Below are 22000 nucleotides of genomic sequence, written 5' to 3'. Positions count from 1 at the left end.
ACTTTGCGCGCTCTGTAAGTGTTGGCGCGCTTTGTGTGCATTTACCGCCCCCTCCAAAATGAAATCCTGGCTACGCGGTTGCCTCTAGCTTTTCAATTGTGCCCAATTTTGTGTGTTAAAAGGAGGCATGCATCATTTAGTAGTGTTGGTTTGCAATCCGGAAACCCAGGGGCTCGTTTCAGAAAGAGTTACAACTGTTGTAACTTTGCCAATATGGCAATTACCATGGAAGCCTTGATTGTGATTGGCTGCTGCGCTCTGTTACCATGGTAGTTGCAACTTTTTGTCTCGCCCACCAGAGGTGAAGGTCCAAATGTCGTCCGTCATCCGTCCGTCCATCACAAACCTGCAATGACACATAACTCCACAACCGTAAGTCGCTTTTCAACCAAACTTGGATGGTAGATGGACTTGGGGGACCTGCATGTTATGCTGCAGTCTGAGGTCACATGGTAAGGTCAAAGGTCATTTTCAGGTCAACGTTAAAGTTTACATGCAAGACTCTCTTATGACACCTAACTCCGCAACCGTATGTCACTTTTCAACCAAACTTGGATGGTAGATGGACTTGGGGGACCTGCATGTTATGCTGCAGTGGGAGGTCACATGGTAAGGTCAAAGGTCATTTTAAGGTCAACGTTAAAGGTTACATGCAAGACTCTCTTATGACACCCAACTCCGCAACCGTAAGTTGCTTTTCAACCAAACTTGGATGGTAGATGGACTTGGGGGACCTGCATGTTATGCTGCAGTCAGAGGTCACATGGTAAGGTCAAAGGTTATTTTCAGGTCAACGTTAAAGTTTACATGCAAGACTCTCTTATGACACCTAACTCCGCAACCGTAAGTTACTTTTCAACCAAACTTGGATGGTAGATGGACTGAGGGGACCTGCATGTTATGCTGCAGTCAGAGGTCACATGATAAGGTCAAAGGTAATTTTCAGGTCAACGTTATAGTTTACATGCAAGACTCTCTTATGACAAGTGTTATTCCATCCCAGTCATTTCACAATGAAGTTTCGATATAATTCTCTTTTCATAAGTGGGCGAAACACAAAATTGCTTTTGCCTTGTTTATGATACGGGTCCCGGGTCTGATTCCCAATGAGTGTGCTAGTGTCCTTTGGTAAGGTGTTTATCCTCAGTCTCGGGTCCCTTGGAGAGGACCTTGTACCTTTGGTCTACTGTTTGTTTGCTTACAAGAATACATGCTTTCCCAGCAGTCAGGCAAACAACACTTCCACCCAGTGAGCCATGTGTTTAGAGACAGTGGTAGCATCAAAATTATTTTAAGGGGAGAGTTCTTACTCAGCCCCACCCCCTCCCTCTCCCTCTGGTGTTAAATATAGTTCCCATTTTTTTGTGCATTAATAAATGCCTTACTTTCACCAGTGCTCAACGTTCTCCCTTGAGAAGGATCACGGTGTGCTGGGAGGCAGTGGTGGCATCAAGTATTTATTTGGGAGAGAGCATATTGAGGGCAAGCGTCCTAATTGAGCACCACCCCACCCCCCTCCTAGGTGTTGCCACCAGCTGGGTGGAGGGAATCAAAAGCTACTGGCCCTATCCTCCTCCTCTGGGGGGTGTTTCACAAAGATTTAAGTATGACTTAAGAGTCACTCTTAGATGCCGACGCGTACATGAAATGCAGCACGCAATCTTATTGATCAAGACAGAGCAGTGCGTACCCACTTGGCATGATCTGATCAATGCACGCAACTAGGCATTTAAGTGCGGCTCTTTAAGTCATAACTTAAATCTTTGTGAAGCACTCCCCAGGACCTGTCTAATCTTGGCTAGTGATACAACCACTACATCATGACACCTATACCACACCTCGACTTTCAACGAACCTGTGATTTGATCAATCTCGTGGCGTGATATCAACGAGAGAGATACAGAGAGAGAGAATAAAGATAGAGACAAGGAGAGGAGAAAAGGACACAACTCCCATCATCACTTCATAAAGTATTCATGATTTTGCATCGAGGAGCGCCACTTGATAATGAACTTTGGTTTTTGATCGGAGTGATTTAGAACTCTAGACAGTTTGACTATCTATTGATGCATGGGAGATGCAGCTAATCTCTGAGTTATGTTTAATTCAGAAGCGAGATGGACTACATCCTCTTTATTTCAAGGCTTTTTAGAATCAAGGTTGAAACGAAAGTCATCAAGATATTCCCAATTTGCTTTCTGCTATGACATATTAAAAGGACAGTAAGCTTCGATCGGAAATACTCTTGTCAGAAACTTTGCACAATCATCATCAGGCATTCATTATCAGTAACTATATATTCAGTAGTTTGAGATTTCATGTTTGATCTTAAACAATATTTCAGACTATACTTGAGCATTTCAAAGCGTACCTGGTAAAATGATAACTACATTTGTGTTATGTTAATTTTCATTATCCTTGAAAGCTTTGTTGCCAGGGGTGCACACCACCTCCTGAAAATTCAGTTGGTATGCTATAATTATATTATATTGGATGGCTCAGAATGGAATACCAAAAATATTCCAAGAGTTTGGGCAAATATTCTCTGAATGGCAGATGAGTGGAATATTGGCCCTGGTGTTCCATTAAAAAAACCCATCAAATGTAATTATTATCTATCCCACCCCATCCCTCCCCCCCCCCCCAAAAAAAGAGGGAGAAATTAGATAAAACTAGTCATATCACTTATCACATTATGGCTTCATCATTTCATTAGGATCAATTTTGTCATTAACATGTAGTTCATTATGACATCATTGAGTTTCATTGTGCTCTATGCTGCGCATTGCATTGCTTTCATTGTTCTATGCGTTGTATATTTCACATATTCGCGCATGCGCACTATACTGTTGAATACAGTCCAGTCTCAAAGTCGGTTGCAAAACTTGTACAGGCGCTTATGGGACATTCGTCGGATTTCGGTCCTTTTTAGGGATACGCTCTGATACTGCACGGCCAATTGATGCTGACCAAAATACGCGCTTTTAATGCATCACTAAGATGCTCTATATCGATGATAATGTATGATATTTGGCTTTGCCAAATTAATGCAAAGGCCAGAGTTACATACTCCTCTTTGGAAGGGTTTGCCCAGAAATCACCTTCACTGAAACCAGCATCCCCTTTTGGAAAATACTTTCCAGAAACCAGAACAGTACCAGTAATGAACTTGTTCACAGCAACTCATGTAATGATGGTTATGATGTGAAGGAAACGAGAAACAAAATATTAGCAGCAATAAATGCAAGAGACAAAATTTAGATCATAACAATGAAAATATATGTATTTTTTGTAAATATGGAGGTTTCAAGTTCAAGTTTATTTAAAAAAAAAAAACATTACATCATAATCAAAATAGATGTACATACAACGAAAATAAGTACATAAACATACATCACTTAGACTGTCGCATATACGAATTGGTTTTAGGACCCCTTTAAATGCAAAGCTTGTGAGTAGGGCTCTGGAATACTTATGATTATTAACATAAAACATAGGATATAATAATCTACAAGATACAAAGTAGAGGGGGAAAAATGTTTAATAAGGTTAAGATGCTAAAAATAGAATGGAAAACTATTACAAACACACATATAGACACACAACCACATCCACCCACACATGTACATATAAACATAGATTCTGAGTAGGTCATCAACTTAAGTGCAAATACATCAACTTAAAAAATACATATTGAAGGAAAATAATCATGATCTGTCAAGAAAGTAAGTTTTTGATGATATTTTGAACATGAAAAGAGTTTTACTATTTTTTATATCAACAGGTAAATTGTTCCACTCTTTATTATGTGATATATGAAAACAAGGGCCTTTAATATTCCACAGTCTAAATGCAATAATAACCCCAATTAAACTTAGGTTTCAAAGTTTACATATTCACTTTAGTTTATATGCACTTGAACTTGAATTAAGTATAAACAAATGTGAGAATATTTCTGTGAAATCCTATCCAGAAGGGCATACTTATTGATGACAAAATTCTAGGAAGCCCATCTCATGAAATCATTCCCTCAGTCGATACCTCTTAAAATTTGTGCTTTGTTTCATGGGTATATGTCAGTACCTCTATGGGATTGTCTAGTTTGTCTTGGAGAATTAAAAGGAGTGTTCATGAAACAAATAATCACTGATTTTCACTGATTAATTTTCTCTCAGCCAATCAGATGCAAGGATTTTAGTAGCTTGTAACAATACTTAGTGAAAATCACTATTTTTTTCATGAAATAGTCCCTAGGTTTGTCGAGCGGCCCACCTGGGCCCCATCTTAGAATCGTGATAGATTTAAAGGGGATGTTCACCTTGAAAAAAACTTTGTTGTAAAAATAGCAGAAAAATAGTAAAAAATATTGGTGAAGGTTTGAGGAAAATCCGTTAAAGAGTAAGAAAGTTATTAGAGTTCAAAGTTTTGGATTTGTGACATCATAAATGAGCAGCTGCCCAATTTGTTATGTAATATAAAATGCATGAATTTCAAATTTTGTATGGTTCCTGATGACTTAATTTTGTAAGAAAGTTATTAGAGTTCAAAATTTTGGATTTGTGACGTCATAAATGAGCAGCTGCCCAATTTGTTATGTAATATAAAATGCATGAATTTCAAATTTTGTATGGTTCCTGATGACTTAATTTTGTTTTCTATTCATGATCGGGTGTGAAATGATTTGTCTATTGATATACAAAAGGTACAGTGAAAACCATTATCAGTTTTCTGAGAAAATGACATTTCATTGATTTTTAACCATTCACTATGTAGGAATGCTGCTCGCATATGACGTCACAAATCAAATCATTGAAATTCTAATAACTTTTTAATTATTTGATGAATTTTTCTCAAACCTTCGGCAATATTTTTTATCATTTTTTCTGCTATTTTTACGATAAACTTTTTGTCAGGGTGAACTTCCCCTTTAACTCAAATTGCGATTGATCTGATTATGTGTAGTTATGAGATGAGAATTTTAAATCAATCACAATTCAAGTTTGAATTCTATCCATTCAAACCTGTTGTAAGATGGCTCCTTTTTCTCTAATTGGCTACTTTTGTACTCCATTCCAGTTTATAGTTGGTATAATTTCAGTCAGTAATTACAGACAAGCCAAATATCCCAAAATGATGAGGTCGACTCAACCTCAATTTCTGCCAGCTTTTCATTGCCGAGACAGCAATGAATCCCCAATTACCCTCGATCATTGGAGTATAAAATTGAAACATTCAAGCTTGCTTAATATTACTTTGTCATGTACTAATTTGCCAGAAGGGACATGAACTCTATGAATACCCTTTCAATCTTAACAAGTTATCAGAGAGGGTTGCTTGGCTATTTTGATGTAAATTATTATGTGACCACAGGATATTTAAAGGACAAGTCCACCCTAACAAAAACTTTATCTGAATAAAAAGAGAAAAATTCAACAAGTATAACACTGAAAATTTCATCAAAATCGGATGTAAAATAAGAAAGTTTTGACATTTTAAAGTTTCGCTTCATTTCACAAAGCAGTTATATGCACATCTTGGTCGGTATGCAAATGAGGGAACTGATGACATCACTCACTATTTCTTTTGTATTATATTATATTTTTAACATTTTGTGCTTCAGGCTAGTAGGTCCTAATCATCAAATTCCTAATAATTAAAATATTGTATAATTCAAACAATAAAAAACAAAAGGAATAGTGAGTGAGTGACATCATAGACACTCTCATTTGGATGTAACTGGCTCGTTCATATAACTATTTTGTTAAAAATAAGCAAAACTTTGAAATGTCATAACTTTCTTATTTTACATCCGATTTTGATGAAATTTTCAGCATTGTGCTTGTCTGATTTTTCTCTATTGATTTAAATCAACATTTTTCTGAGGTGGACTTGACCTTTAACAAGTTGTCAGAGAGGGGTACTTAGCTATTTTGCTGTAAATTATTGTGTGACCACAGGATATTTCATTTGTCAAAAAAGACTAATTGTTGAATTTCCACATACTACTGTTGTACATTGACCTCAAACGAGTGTAAACCTTATGAAACATGCAACCTGCTTGTTATCCAGGAATAATTTATCACACAAAAATTATGACTAGTATGTGGGATAGGATACCCTAAATGGGGATGACTCTAGAATATACATTTTCCTCTTTGTGTCTTTTATTAAAAAATATAACTTTATTTCTCTTCAGTTTTAGCCAAAATAACATGGCATTCTTAGTTTGTGGGTCATGTGTGTGTGTGTTCATTCATATATAGTGGAGCATTGTGGATCAGTGGATTAGTCTTAGGACTTTAAAACATAGGGTCTTGGGTTCCAATCCCAGCCATGGCGTAATTTCCTTCAGCAAGAAACTGATCCACAATGTGCTGCACTCAACCCAGGTGAGGTAAATGGGTACCGTTAGGAAGTAATTCCTTAAAAAGCTGAGTGCACTATGAACGCCTAGCTTAGCCGGGTAATATAGGAGCGCCTTGAGCACCTAACAAGGTGGAGATGTGCGTAATATAAATACCCTATATTATTATTATTTGGTTGGGTCACCCCCAAGGTGAGCTATGAAATATTCTGTAGCCAACTGTTTCGAAGGAGAATGTACTATAACTTTTAGAAGACAATTTGAAAATTTAGATCAATTTCTGGGTATTTGAATCATGTCTCAAATGATCATATTTTCTGCCAGTCAAGTTCCAATGCAACACTTCCTTTGTAACAACTAAAAAGCTGTTGTATTGGATATTTTTTCAACCAGACAACACACTGTGTTCAACATGTAAACAAATTTGATATTCATCATGCAGGCAGGGTTTTCCATTTCACCAGCTTTCTAAACTTACCCAGACACCTCATAACAGGACAGACAGACAAAGCTTTCCCTCTATCCACTCACCACACCCTAGAGTTCAATTTTGTTTAATATTGATGACGTTCAGTGGCTAATCCTTGGGGGTTATCATGGAAATACGATTGCATCTCAGAAATCGTATCAATCATAATATCAAACATGGTATTGTCGTGAGCATAGTGTGATGCAATGTTGTATTTTTGGAAGGGGAAGAGAAAGCTGGAAGTTGGAAGGTAACGTAAGTTCAGGAGTTTATAGGGCTTCCTCCAAAAGCCATGCAGGTGGAAGACTCCATCATCAGAAAGGCCACTAGATGGACAAAAAGTGTGTATGGGATGAGTGACCTTTTCTATGCCCGTTGAAAACACAAACAGAAGTCTTTTGATGTAGTTTATATATTATTCAGTAAGCACCAATTATTCATTTTTGCTTTGTGGTGACATAAATATTTATATACAAAGATTTATGCCTCTTGCTGGATGGACCTAAAAAAAACGGTGAATTTATAATAAGATTTACATCTCCAGAATGAATACAGTGGTGAAGGTATTGTCACAAACAAGTTATTTATATCGACTGACTTCAGAGGATCTCATAGTACAGCTTAACACATTTTCATCGCAGAAGGATATTTATAGTTCCTATTTTCAGTTTTGATTGCCTTGAACTCTGAAATTCCGTAAGTCCTGGAGTAACGCCTTTTGGAAATTGTTGTTTCTTTCAGTGCTGAAAATCTGCTACAATGTGTGACTCTCGAAGTACTCCCTTGAGATGGAAACATAACTAGTTTGCTGGTGAGAGAGGAAACTTTCCAATTCCTGTCCTAGATCATAAAGATATGATATTAATCTTCAGGAGTCCTTTATAGTCATGAGGGAAAGTTATTCCAAGGACTATAGCTTCATGGTTATTCCCATCAGGAAAAATTTCCTCTTCGATTTCATTGGTCATATATTTTAGGGGGTTCAAAGAGAGTTTTCCCTTTTTGTTCCCTTTAGTTTCAATTGATATACCACACTCGCTGAATTTAATCAGGTTTTGCAGACATGCTGCATTCTCGGAATAAAAGCTGAATTAATGCTTATATCAATTCATCTTTTATTTGAAATTAAACTGTGTTTGATGTAGTTTCACTTTTTTTGAAAATGCAATCGAATTGAATTGAATTAGTTACCCAAATCTGACTGCTATGTACCTATACATCAAAAAGAATATCACATTTGAACAAAAGCACTTGGCTATTAGAGCTAACATTGTTAGTTCAAAAGCATGACATTTTCCCTATAGATATGGGCCTTATTTGCTTCTTTTGTCCCCCCCCCCCCCCCCGAGTTTGTGGACACCCAGAAGTTTCTACTTTTATTAACTATTTTTTTTTTTGGGGGGGTCACACTTGTGCACACCGGTAGAATTCAGACCCCCCCCCCACCCCATCGGCCAACAGATTAAAGTTGTATAAATCTATGGTAAATAATATTGGACACGAGTATTATTGTAAAAGCATGAAAAGCGCCTTATATTACTAGTATCATATTTCACAAACACTCTAATAAAACATTATTTTTCTTTTATACTAGGGTGTGTTCTCCTGGTAATATCTGGAGAGTTTATTTTTCCCTTTTCAACTTTGCCTGTAATGTTTTTATTTAGGGAGGAGGTAGGGGAGAGCAACCAGGAGATTGCTAAAGCACTGGGGGAAAATCATAGAAATTCCTGTGAGTAATGGAGGTCACATGTCAGTCTGCAAGGTCAGGTTTATTTTCACAACATGGTCTCATGGATCAATGTCAGAATCAACTCTCTCTGATCATCAATCCATCACAAGGTGGTTTCAGACCGCCTCAAAGTTCGTCAGTTCCAGGTATTTTCTGATCGGGAAATTTACCCCCGATCAGAAAATACCAGGTAATATTGGCAATGTGAAAGCAAATTACGCGTAATCTCCCCCGAAATAAAATACCCACTAAATAGTAGGTACTTGTCAAAATTACGATTACTTTCGCGGGGATTTTTCCAAGGTTGCAGGTATTTTGGCAATGTGAAAGCAATTTATGGGAACTTTGAGCCCAGTGTGTAGTTGGGTGCGGGTGCCTTGGGTGGCTGCAAGAGCTAGTGATTTTGAATCTCACGCCTTGATTGCTTCTCAGACCATACTGTGCATGCTTGTAACTTCAGGAACTTACCCAGAAGGGTTATGTTTCGGGGTGGTGTGAATGCAGTAATAATTAATGGGTATTTTTTAGCCTAAAATGTTCTCGTAATTTAACAGGATTCTTATGATCAAGGGGTTTGAAACCACCTACAGACACCACCACATTGGTGCTCGAGTCACACCAGCGATACCCACTCCTACCAGACCAATTGTATTTCTTTCAAAGTAAATGTAATAGCTTTTGTGGATCAGGGTCCTGTGACACAAAGGTTAGCGATTAATCGTATGCTTGATTTTTTAGATGAATTGTACATTGTAGTCAATGCAATCAATTGTAAATACATGTTCTGCAATGGTTGTTAAGCTTTGTGTAACTGGGGCCTCTGGAGTCTGTTTCATTGGTGTGACTGTAGCACAAATCAGAGCCCTTCGAACCTAGTCTTCAAACACAGACCCTTGGTTTTCGCAATTTGCATATTGTGCATAATGCCGAGTCTGAAGTAGTGAGACTAGATTCACTATGTACTGTGTGGCTGGCTCTGATACATACAGAGAATTTGGCTCTAGTCTTTACTCCAGACATGGTATAATTGGTGAAAGTGTCAAATGCAAGTCTGTGCTTACAGACTACTTCTCACCATCATTCCAGGCACAAGCGTCCTTGAAGTATGACAAGATTCATTGCTTTCTGTGGTCTTGGACATGACAACTATTGAACAAAACAAAATTAGATATATAGAAGTTTTCAGGTGGCACTGTTGGGGTTCAAGGGACATATGTCCTGTGTGTGACACGATCTTGGATGGGAGTAAAAATTAAGGGAAACTAAAACAAATTTAAAGAATAAGAAGAGAAGTGGAAGGAAACATCAATGTAATTGACTGGATTGATAATGAAGGTGCCATCACATATAAGCATAAGGGTGGGATTTCAGCTCTCTATCACAGCTAGTAGAAGCAAAATAATATAGGGTATTTATATTGCGCACATATCCACCTTGTTAGGTGCTCAAGGCGCTCCTATATTACCCTGCTAAGTTAGGCGTTCATAGCGCACGCAGCTTTTTAAGGAATTTCTTCCTACCGTTACCCATTTATCTCACCTGGGTTGAGTGCAGCACATTGTGGATCAGTTTCTTGCTGAAGGAAATTACGCCATGGCTGGGATTTGAACCCACGACCCTCTGTTTCAAAGTCCGAAGACTAATCCACCATGTGTACATAGGCCTAAATTATATACAATAATAGTAATATATAGCATTTATGACATGCCAATTATATTATTTGCTATTCAATGGCGCGCTATATAATACCCTGCCTGTAGCTCCAGCTGCTAAAGGTGCTTGGTGCATTCAAGGAATTGAACCTGCCAAGTACCCATTCACCTCACCTGGGTTAAGTGCAGCACAATGCGGATAAATTTCTTGCTGAAGAAATACATGCCGTGACTGAGATTCGAACCCACGTCCCTCTCATTGAAAGACGAGATCCATAACCACTAGACCTCGACGTCCCCATAAGACAACCTGGGTGAGAAAGATAAAGAGATATGATTGACATTGATGTACAATCGATAGCAACTGTTAATGCATGCTTTGCCAATGACTGACAGCTAGGATTGATTTTACTGATTGAAAAATTAATTGCATCTTTTATGTTATAAAGCCCTGGCTTACTATTCAAAATCTTGTATGCTTTAAATACTTTTTGAAATTTATATAACAGTAATCAACTTTTTTTTAATAATTATGTTCCACTTATAAGCAATAAATATTACAAATTGAACATTGCTTTTTAAATGTAATTGTTTCATTGTATAAACCATTTTGTACTTCTTGGTGAGATGCTGGGAGGCAGGGTGGGTAATAATTTTAATTTTTAGGGCTTTCTTTTTTTCCACATTAGGGTGATTGCAAAAGATTGCAGAATTTTGTGGGCTATTTTTTCATTTTAAGGGCTACTTTTGGGGGGTAGCAAGAAATTATGCAGTGAAAGCAAAATCATTATTCTGCCATATTTATTGATTTTCTAAAAAACCTTGAATATTGTTTGTGACAGATCTTGGGGCAATTCTAGAAAGAATGATTGCCCCAAAGCATGAATTCTGGGGGGAATTTTTTTTTTTTTTTTTTTTTTTTGGGGGGGCTATTTGGGCTGTCATCAGGGTAAAATTGCCCCTCGCCCTCTTGTAATTCTTACGCTATTAGAAGGGGCTTATAATTATTTCATGCGTGCCCCAGGTGCTGTTTCCCCCAGATACGCCACTGGAAGTTATTACCGTGCTCTTGAGATTTGACGAAGACTGTCATTAAGTGTGAAAGTAAAGGATATGTTGTGTGTGTGTGGGAGGCTGTTTTCTGCCTGCGATTCTTTACTTTCCACCTGCTCCCGTTCTTCACACTTATCTGATTATATTCCAGCACACCGCAGCTTGTTACAAGAAGACCGATTTATCTCTGGATGTGGCGTTAAACCACATAATTGTTTGTTCACTGTATTGCCAATGAAGTTACTCAAAACTGCCGTAACTTCATTTCAAGAAGATGGTGGAGGTGTTTCCGCACTGGGCCATAAATCAATGTTGATTTTGTTTTAAAGGAATGCCCAGTTGTTGGTAATAAAGGGAAGGTGACTGAGAAAATCTAGAATGGATTATAAATATGTTGCTGAAAGAAAACTTGTCTTTAAAGAAATCCATGGACAGGTGCTTAATGATAAAAAAAATCTATATCTTCATCATAGAGGCCGTTCTCATTACGTTATCTAAAACTAGTTTACTAGAAAGCGGTTCAGGAAACCAGTTTGGAAGATAGCTTTGCTAGCGTTCCCACTTGATCACACGAAAGTGGTTTTCAAAATCACTTCACGTAAAGCGATCTTGTTGCTATGGAAACGCTCTCAGTGGGGTGGCACATTTCGCACGAAATCCGAAAAACCGCAGCGTAGGCATTCTACACCTGTTGTGTGGAGTAGCGCGCTCAAAATGTACGAAGATCGCTTCACGAAAAACGGTTGTGTCCTCACGCTAAAACCAGTTTAACGAGGCAAAGCGATCTTGAAAACTACATCACGAGGTGGTTTTCCAAACTGGTTTGGAAGATCGCCTCCAAGACCTCTTAGACCGTTCTCACTACGCGTTAAACTAGTTTCCACTAAACTAGTTTTAGGAATGTAGTGAGAACAGCCTCATATTGACTTGGTAAAATTCAAACTGCTCTTTTCAGTTCCATGCTTTTATACAGAAATCAACATTTTATGACTTTCAGCTGCATTTAGAACGTGAAAAACAGAGTTTTCTCCTGGAAACGTCCCAGTATCAAAACTGAAGCACTTTTTTCAACCTCAAATTCAGTTTGGAATCAGAATATGTTCCCATTAGAAATCTTAGATCTTCAGGAACCAGTTTGTTGACAGCTCGTCGGGTTAAATGCTCAATTTTGATGAAAAAGCTTTTGCGAGTAGTGCTTCCATTCTATGGAATGCACTCTCTTTAGCAATACATCAGATTTAGAATGTGAACTACCCACTTTACTTCATTCTACATCTACCCCGGTAGTATGCCTAACATGTAGGTCATCGTAAAACCTTCCACCGACATTATCATACATCAAATATCCTACCATCTCTTCTACTATAAACCATTTAGTGACCCATTTCCATCTAAGAAATTATCCAGCTTTTAAGCCTTTTATCTCCGTGGGCATCAATCTTTTCCAAGAATATTCTCTCCATTTCATCACTGTATGATATGTGTCATACTGTTGGTTATCAGCATTCTGAAATGACAGTGTATCCTCAAATCTAAAATGCCTCATAATTAGAGGGTGTATACATTAGGTTCATAGCTTTACTTCATAAATTTAAATTTTGCTTTATGTCCCGTTTTCATTACTTTATATCTAGTTTTGTTTTCTGCTTGCTAAAGATGTTTGAAATACATTGATTTTATTAGTATTTATCAATGTTCTAGATCCCTAGGGTGTACAGCGTGGTAATAATGACCATTCTGAGTGGGCAATCCAGCCATTCATTCTGTATCCATTTTGTATTTTATTCTGTAATTGTTCCTGATGTCACTTTTGTTTGTATTTTGCATATTTTTTTATTAATGGAAAATAAATGCAATACAATACAATGTTTTCAAGTTATTTAAACACATAGGCCCGTATTCAGAAGTCGGGTTTAACTTAAACTCAGGTTTAAAGTTGTGGTTTAAGTATGGTGAGCCAATTGTTACATAAATCACTAACAGTAGAGATATCATACTTCAGCTCATTTGGCTCTCAAATCATTCATAATTGTCTAGGAAGTATAGAAAGATTATCGTCTTCACCATCGATGAATCAGGAAAGAGCACAGTAAACACAAGAAACATACAATATAATAACAAATTTGATACTTTTTGCTTCCCATACTTAAACCACAACTTTAAACCTGAGTTTAACTTAAAACCGACTTCAGAATACAGGCCATAGGTTTTATTTATGAAAGAGTCAAGCCTCATCATATTAGAGCCGTGTATTTAAATATTTTGTATAATTTTCAGATTTGTTGAAAAATAAGTATCACAAACTCAAGAGAAGGGATACTATAATGCTCTTTATTGAGGTGTTCACAGTATAATGTATGATAAAAGGAGTTATGCAAAATTTGTTATTCTTTTGTGTATACAAAATACAAATTAACCATGTTTTCCACATGTTTTGACATTGTATTACCAAAATAACGCATGGAATTATGAACAAGCTTTTAATATGCTATGTTTGTAGGTAAGATTCATTTTAAAGCAAATATATTAAAATTGCTTGCAATATAATCTCTTTGACTACCTCGCTAATTGCATCTTGTGTTTTGAAATATGCAGTTATGGGCCTATATCAGACTTGGGAGTGTTGCAAATTTGTGCACTTATGAATAACTCTAACCATTAGTTTATCTTTGCTAACATCTTTCATATGTTATTTGTCTGATAAGTGCCACCGTTAAGAGAAAGATAATTGATTTGGCACATTTGATTTATAGCTACGCTCATTATCATTTTATTACCCTATAATCTCAATTTACCCTGTGACTATTATAATTTATCACAACAATAAACATTTAGCACGCAATTATGGGGCATTCAAACTGTATTGTGTTCATATAACAGGAAGCTGATCTCCATACAACCATACTTAATTCTATTCACAGTATCCAATTTCAGAGAATGAATATATATTATAATCATTTGTTAGTTTGCAATTTTGTTGCTATATTTTGTTATTATTCTTTGTTTTGGTTGTATGTAGGTTTTGATTGGAGTCTTCATTTCAAATGGGAGCATATGTCATCAGAACAGAAGTATAAGAGAAAAGATCCAACAATGCCTATACAGTAAGTCCTCCCAGCTTTTGTTTGAATTGTGTTGAATTAAATTGAATCTCTATGTATTGTATTTCCACAATACATGTGTCCCATTTTATAAAGGACCTATGGTTTTAGAATACCTCTCTTTCTTCATAGTTTTTCCTTGTTACAGATAACAAACAATTATAATAATGATGTCCTTTTACCCAGGGTAGCCACTTCAGTTCCGAAAAACTGTTCTACCAGCTGTCCCTATATACTTAAGATGATATTGTTATTACAAACATTATTGAGCTGTTTCTGTATTGTTTCTGGTAACTCCTGTTGGAATATGGCAGGACAGCTATTTGCTGGTAAAGCCAAGCTGGTATATCACCAATTTTAATAGGAAACATTTTAAGTCTATGTTAATCGGTCATAGTGGCTGAACTTATATACCCCTTTCATAAACCCATCCTCAATTATCTGCCTGAGAGTAATGCGGATAATTAAATAAAAACTGCATTCACAAACTCCGAAAATAATCCGCACTATTTTTTACGAGCGCCCGACCTGAAAAAGGCGGATAATTGTCATGGCAACTGCACACGCCCCCTCCGATGGAGTTGCGTTGGAAAAGGGTGACCACACCATGGCAATTATCCGCATTACTTTGGAAGTGCATTCACAAAGTCAAAATCTGATCCTGATGCTGCAATTATACAGATAATTGCAGCAGCGAAATAATGCGGATAACTCTGGTCCTGCTCCGATTTTATGACCAAATTATGCGGATATTATCTGCATAGTTGGGTTTATGAAAGGGGTATTAGACGACAGATATCACTCTTGGGACTTTTAATCAAAGTTGAGTCAATGGCAAAGTTGGGATTCGAACTCACAACCTTGCGAATATGAGTCTGATCCTCTAACCACTGGACCACAAGGCTACATGTATATCAGTTAGTATAGAATTCTACTTTATGACGAAATTATTATTTCACTTCAGATGTGTTTTTGTAAATAGTATAATTTCTTAAAGCAATTGTCTTCTTTCTTTACTCGGTCCGTGGATTTTCAGATTACATTGATCTGTAGGCGTCTAATTGCTTTCTTCAAGGACTGATTATTTTGTATTATTATCAGGATATAAGTACATGTAGTGGGAACAAAATCCCTGGCTCATTTCTTTAATACAAAAAAATAATATTAAGAAAGACTGTCTTGTTTTTTTTTCCTGAATTTATATTTATCTGAGATTCACAAATGTAATCCTGTATCTAATATATTTTTTTATTATCATAAGGTTTATTGTTGCACTTAACGCTGTTACTTTAAAGGGGAGAAGGGGTATAAAAGGTTTGATAAAGAATTTATCTGTTGATAACATATGCACGTATTTTGTTATCATGGGTGGAAATCCCAGGGGGACATGGGGGGACGTGTCCCCCCTACTCAAAATAATAGGGGGACACAATATCAAATGTCCCCCTATTTCTGGTGTTTTATGATGGTAAGAAATTCATCATTCAAAATCGAAATAAAACATGTATTTTAGGATGAGATGACCTTACTTTTGGGATGATAACCTTTTTTTTTTGCCTGTCAAATTTTCCAGCCCCTTGGCCCCCCTACCTTTTGGGAAAGATTTCCGCCCCCGTTTGATATCAATCTATAAGTAATAAACATTGGGAGGAGGGGACAGGAAAAGTTTTTCCAAATCAGATCAAGGAGGATGGAAAGGATGTTGAGTATGTGAATTCTGATGACAAGAACGCGTCTTTGAATAGAACAATAGGACGGAGACGATGTCAAAACTTAAATCTTACTGCTAACTGTATACATTAATATTTTCAAAGTTCATGAAAAGACCTAAATTAGTTTAGAACCATTGTACTTTTGAGAGAATGTGAGAACGTTAGTCAAGGATTAATACTACGTAACATTGTCTTATGATCCAATATTTACTCAATTAATATTCACCTTGCTTTGATTGTTCCCAGTTGCTAAAAATGTTATATTTTATTTTTTCTCATTGTTTATTGTGAATGAATATTTTAAAAGATTATGATAAACCCTATATAGATGACCATTGTTACTTAAATAAATGTGATATGCAGAGATGACGAATGAGAGGTGATGATTAAACATTCTTTGTATTTTCCATTTTATAAAAATGAATTTAAACCCCATAGTTCCATTACTCCATCAGTGTCGTAATTTTTCATACAGGAAATTTGCACAATGTGCTCTTTGTAAACAAAGAGAAGCACAGCAAATTTTCAAGGAGACAGTGAATGCTTGAATATACATCAAATCTAGAAAACATTTTGAACAAACATGAATAAAAGATGTTGACGTTGCTGGCCATCCATAGTTGTGATTGATCGGATCAATCGCAATTCTTTGTAAGACGGAGCCCAGGTCTGTTAAAAACTTTGAAATATTATAGCCCGAAAAAGTTGTGGTTTAAGTATGGAGAGCCAATTGGGGCACAAATCCTTAACAGTACACATCCAATTTATTAACTCATTTGACACTCAAAATGTTCATAATTGTCTGGGAATGATAACTAAAGGATTTTTCTTCATTGTGAAAGCAAAAGGGAAAAAAATAGTAAACATAAGAAATATACAATATAAACAGAATTTTTGAAATTTTGGCTCCCCATAATTTTAGCTAAGTTAAACCCGACTTCAGAATACGGGCCTATGGGTTTATTCGGTCTACTTGTTTATTCTGTGCACTACCACATCTTTGCACCACCTATCCACAGTTTACTTCTCTTTATTTTGTTTATGAAGCACCACAGGTTCTTTGACATGTTTATTATGATTTCTGTTGACAGGACGCCAATGATTGCAGGAGGCTTGTTTGTGATCAGTCATGATTGGTTTGATAAACTGGGAAAGTATGACAGCTTGATGGACATCTGGGGAGGAGAAAACTTTGGTAAGAAAGGGGGGAACATGGAAGTATTGTGTATTAAATGTGATATCCTTTCATTAGCAATCCCAGTAAATTAGATTCTTCCGCAATACAAGTAGATTTCTGTGCAGGAATTCTTTCCTGCTTTGAGGGGGAGGGGAAGGGGTGTTGCAAGAAATGCTTAATTCATTTTTTTTGGGGGGGAGGGGGGGGAATGTGCATGCAATTGAGTTGAATGAGACTGCCCTTGAGATGTTACATTTTAAGAATGGTAGAATTTTCTAGTGAAATTTTGAAAGTTTCCCAACAAAATAGTGAGAAAAATAAATAATGCAACCTGGTTTACCATATGACCTTATGATTGTACTGTGAGAGTCTAAAGATAGCTTAAGTAAATGTCCCTAAGCATATTGCATTTCTAAATTAGAGATCTACTGGAAACTTTAAATGATTGGGGTATTTCTCTGTAAGTTTCAATGAAATTAGCAAGGAAAGATAGTCATTAAAAAATATTGGATTTCAACTGCCTCCTGTTCATCTGTTCGTGTTGATGGAGTTGAGCCTAGTCCTTTTGTTTTAGTACACTCGTACATTCTGTGGATGTGAAATGTTAGCAAGGTATCCCATGAAGACTTGTATCATTTGAAAAGGTTTGAGAAGGAAATCAAGAGGAGGAAAGCAAACATGAAATACACATTAACTGTCACTCAATATCAGTTTGCGTTTCCTCGATGTTAGAGGATGGGTTTCAGAATATCTTAGCTTATTCTTTTGGATCAGGAGGTGCTGATAGTATCATGGGTGCCACTTGTTAGACTAAAGGCTAAAATCAGACTCTTTCATCAAATTTTCTGGTATAGAAAACACATTTTTTTATGTAAGAAAGTGACTCCATTTTATATGTGACTTTCAGATTTTTTTTATCAAGCCTAAGTGGAATTCCTTTATCCTAGATCTGACTAGTTTTAAGCTCATGTTTTACAGATGATTCAAATTTTTTTTTTTTTAATGTATGGGTCATGTAGATGTTATTTTTCAGGTTTTTTCCCTAATGCTAATTTTCAAAGGGATAGTTAACTTTGTCAAAAACAGGAACAATAATGAAAGGTATATCATGTGCAATCAACAATACATAAAGGTTTGATACAAAATAAAACCTATTAAAAATCTAAAAAAGGAAAGTGGTAATTGATTGCCATTCTCAGTATTCTGAACTGAAGTAAATCTAAAAGGTCCAATCCACCTCAGAAAAATGTTGATTTGAATCAATAGAGGAAAATCAGACAAGCACAATGCTGAAAATTTCATCAAAATCGGATGTAAAATAGGAAAGTTATGACATTTCAAAGTTTCGCTTATTTCTAACAAAATAGTTATATGAACGAGCCAGTTACATCCAAATGAGAGAGTTGATGATGTCACTCATTCACTGTTTCTTTTGTTTTTTATTGTGTGAATTATGCAATATTTCAATTTTTACGAATTTGATGATTAGGAACTCCTTGCCTGAAGAACAAAATGTTAAAATAATGGAATTCCACGTGTTCAGGGAGGAATGAAACTTCATTTCACATGACAATGACGAGAAAATAAAAAAATATTTCATATTTCATATAATAAAATACAAAAGAAATAGTGAGTGAGTGATGTCATCAGTTCCCTCATTTGCATACCGACCGAGATGTACATATAACTGTTTTGTGAAATGAAGCGAAATTTTAAAATGTCATAACTTTCTTATTTTACATCCAATTTTGATGAAATTTTCAGTGTTATACTTGTTGAATTTTTCTCTTTTTATTCAAATCAAGTATTTGTTAGGGTGGACTTGTCCTTTAAGGTGTAGCCTGGGAGGCAGGCCTGACTATCTTGACTACTTATTTTGTTATATCTTGTAGAAATCTCTTTCCGAGTGTGGCAATGTGGAGGTAGTTTAGAAATCATTCCATGCAGTCGGGTAGGACATGTCTTTCGCAAGAAACACCCTTATACATTCCCAGATGGAAATGCCAATACTTATATCAGGTGAGTAAATAGAAAGTTGCCATCTTCCTTTCGACAACATTAGGTGTTCCAAGGTCACAGGAATTTTTGCAGTGTGAAAGCAGATTATGGGAACTTGTAGCCCAGCGTGTAGTTGGGCGCGGGTGGCAGCTGAGTTAGCGATTTTGAATCTTGCGCCTTGCTTGCTTATCAGACCATACTTCGCATGCTTGTAACTTCAGGAACTTATTTCCGAAGAGTATTTTTTGGCAATGTGAATGCGGAGATAATTAATTGGCATTTTTCAGCCTGAAAAATCTCATTAATTTAACAGGGATTCTCGTGATGAAGGCGGTTTGAAACCGACTATTGTGGTTAAGAAAAGATTCAATTTAGAATCCTCAGAGATGTGTCTGTCCACATGATTAAATCAATATAACAAAATAAAGTCCTTCTTGTGTTAGGATTTTTCGTAACCCTTGAAATTAAATGACATTCTTATATCATCTTCGGCCTACGTAATGTCGTGAGCGAGTATTGGTTTGTGATTCTAGGGTAAAAGTTCTAAGGGTGCGTTTATTCAACACTTTTTTACCCTAGAATCATGATTAGAATCATGATTCTAATCACGATTCTGCAGAATCATGATTGCGTTTAGTCGAAAGTGGAAATAAACGTCTTTCAAATCACAAACATGAAACAAGGAAAAAGGGGCGTTTTGAAAGACGTTTCTGTAGAATCACGAACGAAAAAGGTCGTATGAACGATATCGTGATTTGAATCATGATTCTATGACGTCATTGTGTCGTGCTTCTTCCGGGTTCGAAACAAAGGTGCGTGCTGTGTTTCGTGCAGGTTAATTTTCGTGGAGCAGTATTGCCAGTGTAGTACTGGTATATGCCAATTGTCACGTGCATTTAGGAATTATCATTCTGTGTATTGTACCCCCGGGGTTGTACTGTAGCATCATTTGTATATTTCATTGTTTTCATCAATCTTGTCTTCAAGTTCCAAAGGCAACTATACTTCCTGTGTCAAACTGCGCACTGTGATGCGCACTGGATCGGCCCGAATTCAGGGAGAAACAGCGTTAGAAAGATGGTCGTATAAACGCTGATTCTGTCGGATCGTGATTCATGTTGCTGTTTTGAATCATGATTCAAATCGTGATTCAAATCATGATTCTGGGTTGAGGTCGCATAAACGCAGCCTAATTGCCCTAGGGTTTTTGAGGGTAGTAATACTGTTGAGTAGTTATCCTTTCATATGTTTTGTTTGTTTTCTTCAAGGGAAACTGCGTGATTGTTATCATTGAGTTTTAATTATCTTATGTGTGCTGTCCTAGAGATATAGTCCGTAAAGAAAGGTTACAATCTCGGGGATACTGATCCAAGATTGTTCCAGAGCCCAAATCAATGCAGAAGTAATTGCCCTGAATGTCCTTTTCCAAGAGAGATACTTGTTTGATAATTAGTTCTGTCCTAGGCAGATAGAGTCTGCATATTTTTTTCTAAGTCATACTAAAAGTAAATACCCAAGGAATGCAATAACCCCCAGGTTATCTCCCTGAAAGTTAGCGGCTGTAGTTGTCTTGGCAAGCAATTATCCCGACAGTATTCCCAAGCGAAGTTAATCTTAGGGTGTAGTCACCACTGGCTAATTGTTTGTCATTAGATTTCTTAAGTAATATATTTCAGAGGAGTATTGCTATCCTGTGCAGAGAATAGCCAAGTGACCTTACTGAACAAAAGGGGAATAAAATGATGAATAAAACAAAAATACTAACACATTGCAAAATCTCTTGTAAAATCATTGTCTTGAAATGTGCAAGATACAATGTATATTGTAAACTTAAGAATATCACCATTGTTAATCCTAAAGTTGATGTTAGACAAAGCTTATACACCTATCAATTGTAAGACGCACCCCTCGACCCCCGGGAATGGTGCGTCATGGGTGGGTCATTTACCAACAAATTAGTGACTCAGGGTACCGTCATGGAGGCAATTGGTCAGTCAGAGCATGGAGAATAGGTGCGTCATAGTCAGTCATTTTACCGGGGTGCGTCATAAAGCCTCAGCATGGTACGAACGGGTCTGTCCGCGCACTTTACTCACGTCGTTGGGCGTTTATATTTCAACCCTGCATGCTCATCCTTGGATTAAAATCTTGTCTTGAATTTTCTGTCACCTTGCATAAGAAGTTATTTCACTTTTCTTTAGATCCATTTTTATATATCCAGCCCGCAAGCCCGCACGATGGCTCAGGATGAAAAACAAGTTTTTCTTGCAGCGCGCGTCTCGTACGTCGTTCCTCTCAGATCAAAAACTGATTCTCATGGGGGGGGGTGTTCTTTGCAAAGGACGTCTTTCGTGTTGCGGATTTATGATGCGCCGTAGGACATTGTTTTTTTTAATGCCTGCCAACATATTTTATTCATTTGTTGGTGAACAAAAACCGTTGCTTAATAATACCGTATTTGCCGGCGTAAAGGCCGCACCCCCATTTTGCGAATCATCTTTGAAAAAAAAATGCATGACAGAATTCCCGGCGAAGTCGGAAAAAATCTTGGTTGGAATATTGTTCAACAATCGCCGCGGAATGAGAAATAATAAACACGCATGCTGTAATTCTTCTTACTATTTCATCTTTTTCGGAAGGCGACGCAATTAGGAAAATAATCCACCATCGACGTGAAGAAACGGCCGATCGAGGTAATCAAGAGCTGCAGATGAAAACAAGAGCTGCGGAGGTAAACAAGAG

The 22000-nt window shown here is 36.8% G+C and overlaps 1 protein-coding gene across 1 annotated transcript in view; it reads left to right on the top strand.

Annotated features, from left to right (window-relative positions):
- Nucleotides 1–22000, top strand: part of LOC121418270 (polypeptide N-acetylgalactosaminyltransferase 16-like) — a 53049-nt gene that overhangs the window by 13001 nt on the left and 18048 nt on the right. The window contains exons 3-5 of the mRNA XM_041612046.1: nt 14290–14374; nt 17175–17278; nt 19153–19279. Of these exons, the coding sequence (XP_041467980.1) occupies nt 14325–14374; nt 17175–17278; nt 19153–19279 (281 nt within the window). The 5' untranslated portion in view covers nt 14290–14324. The remainder of the gene's footprint in view (nt 1–14289; nt 14375–17174; nt 17279–19152; nt 19280–22000) is intronic.

Source organism: Lytechinus variegatus, chromosome 7 (genome assembly GCF_018143015.1).
Source record: "Lytechinus variegatus isolate NC3 chromosome 7, Lvar_3.0, whole genome shotgun sequence".
NCBI lineage: Eukaryota > Metazoa > Echinodermata > Echinoidea > Temnopleuroida > Toxopneustidae > Lytechinus > Lytechinus variegatus.
Note: the sequence above shows the minus strand (reverse complement) of the source record. Positions and strands in the feature narration are given on the sequence as shown.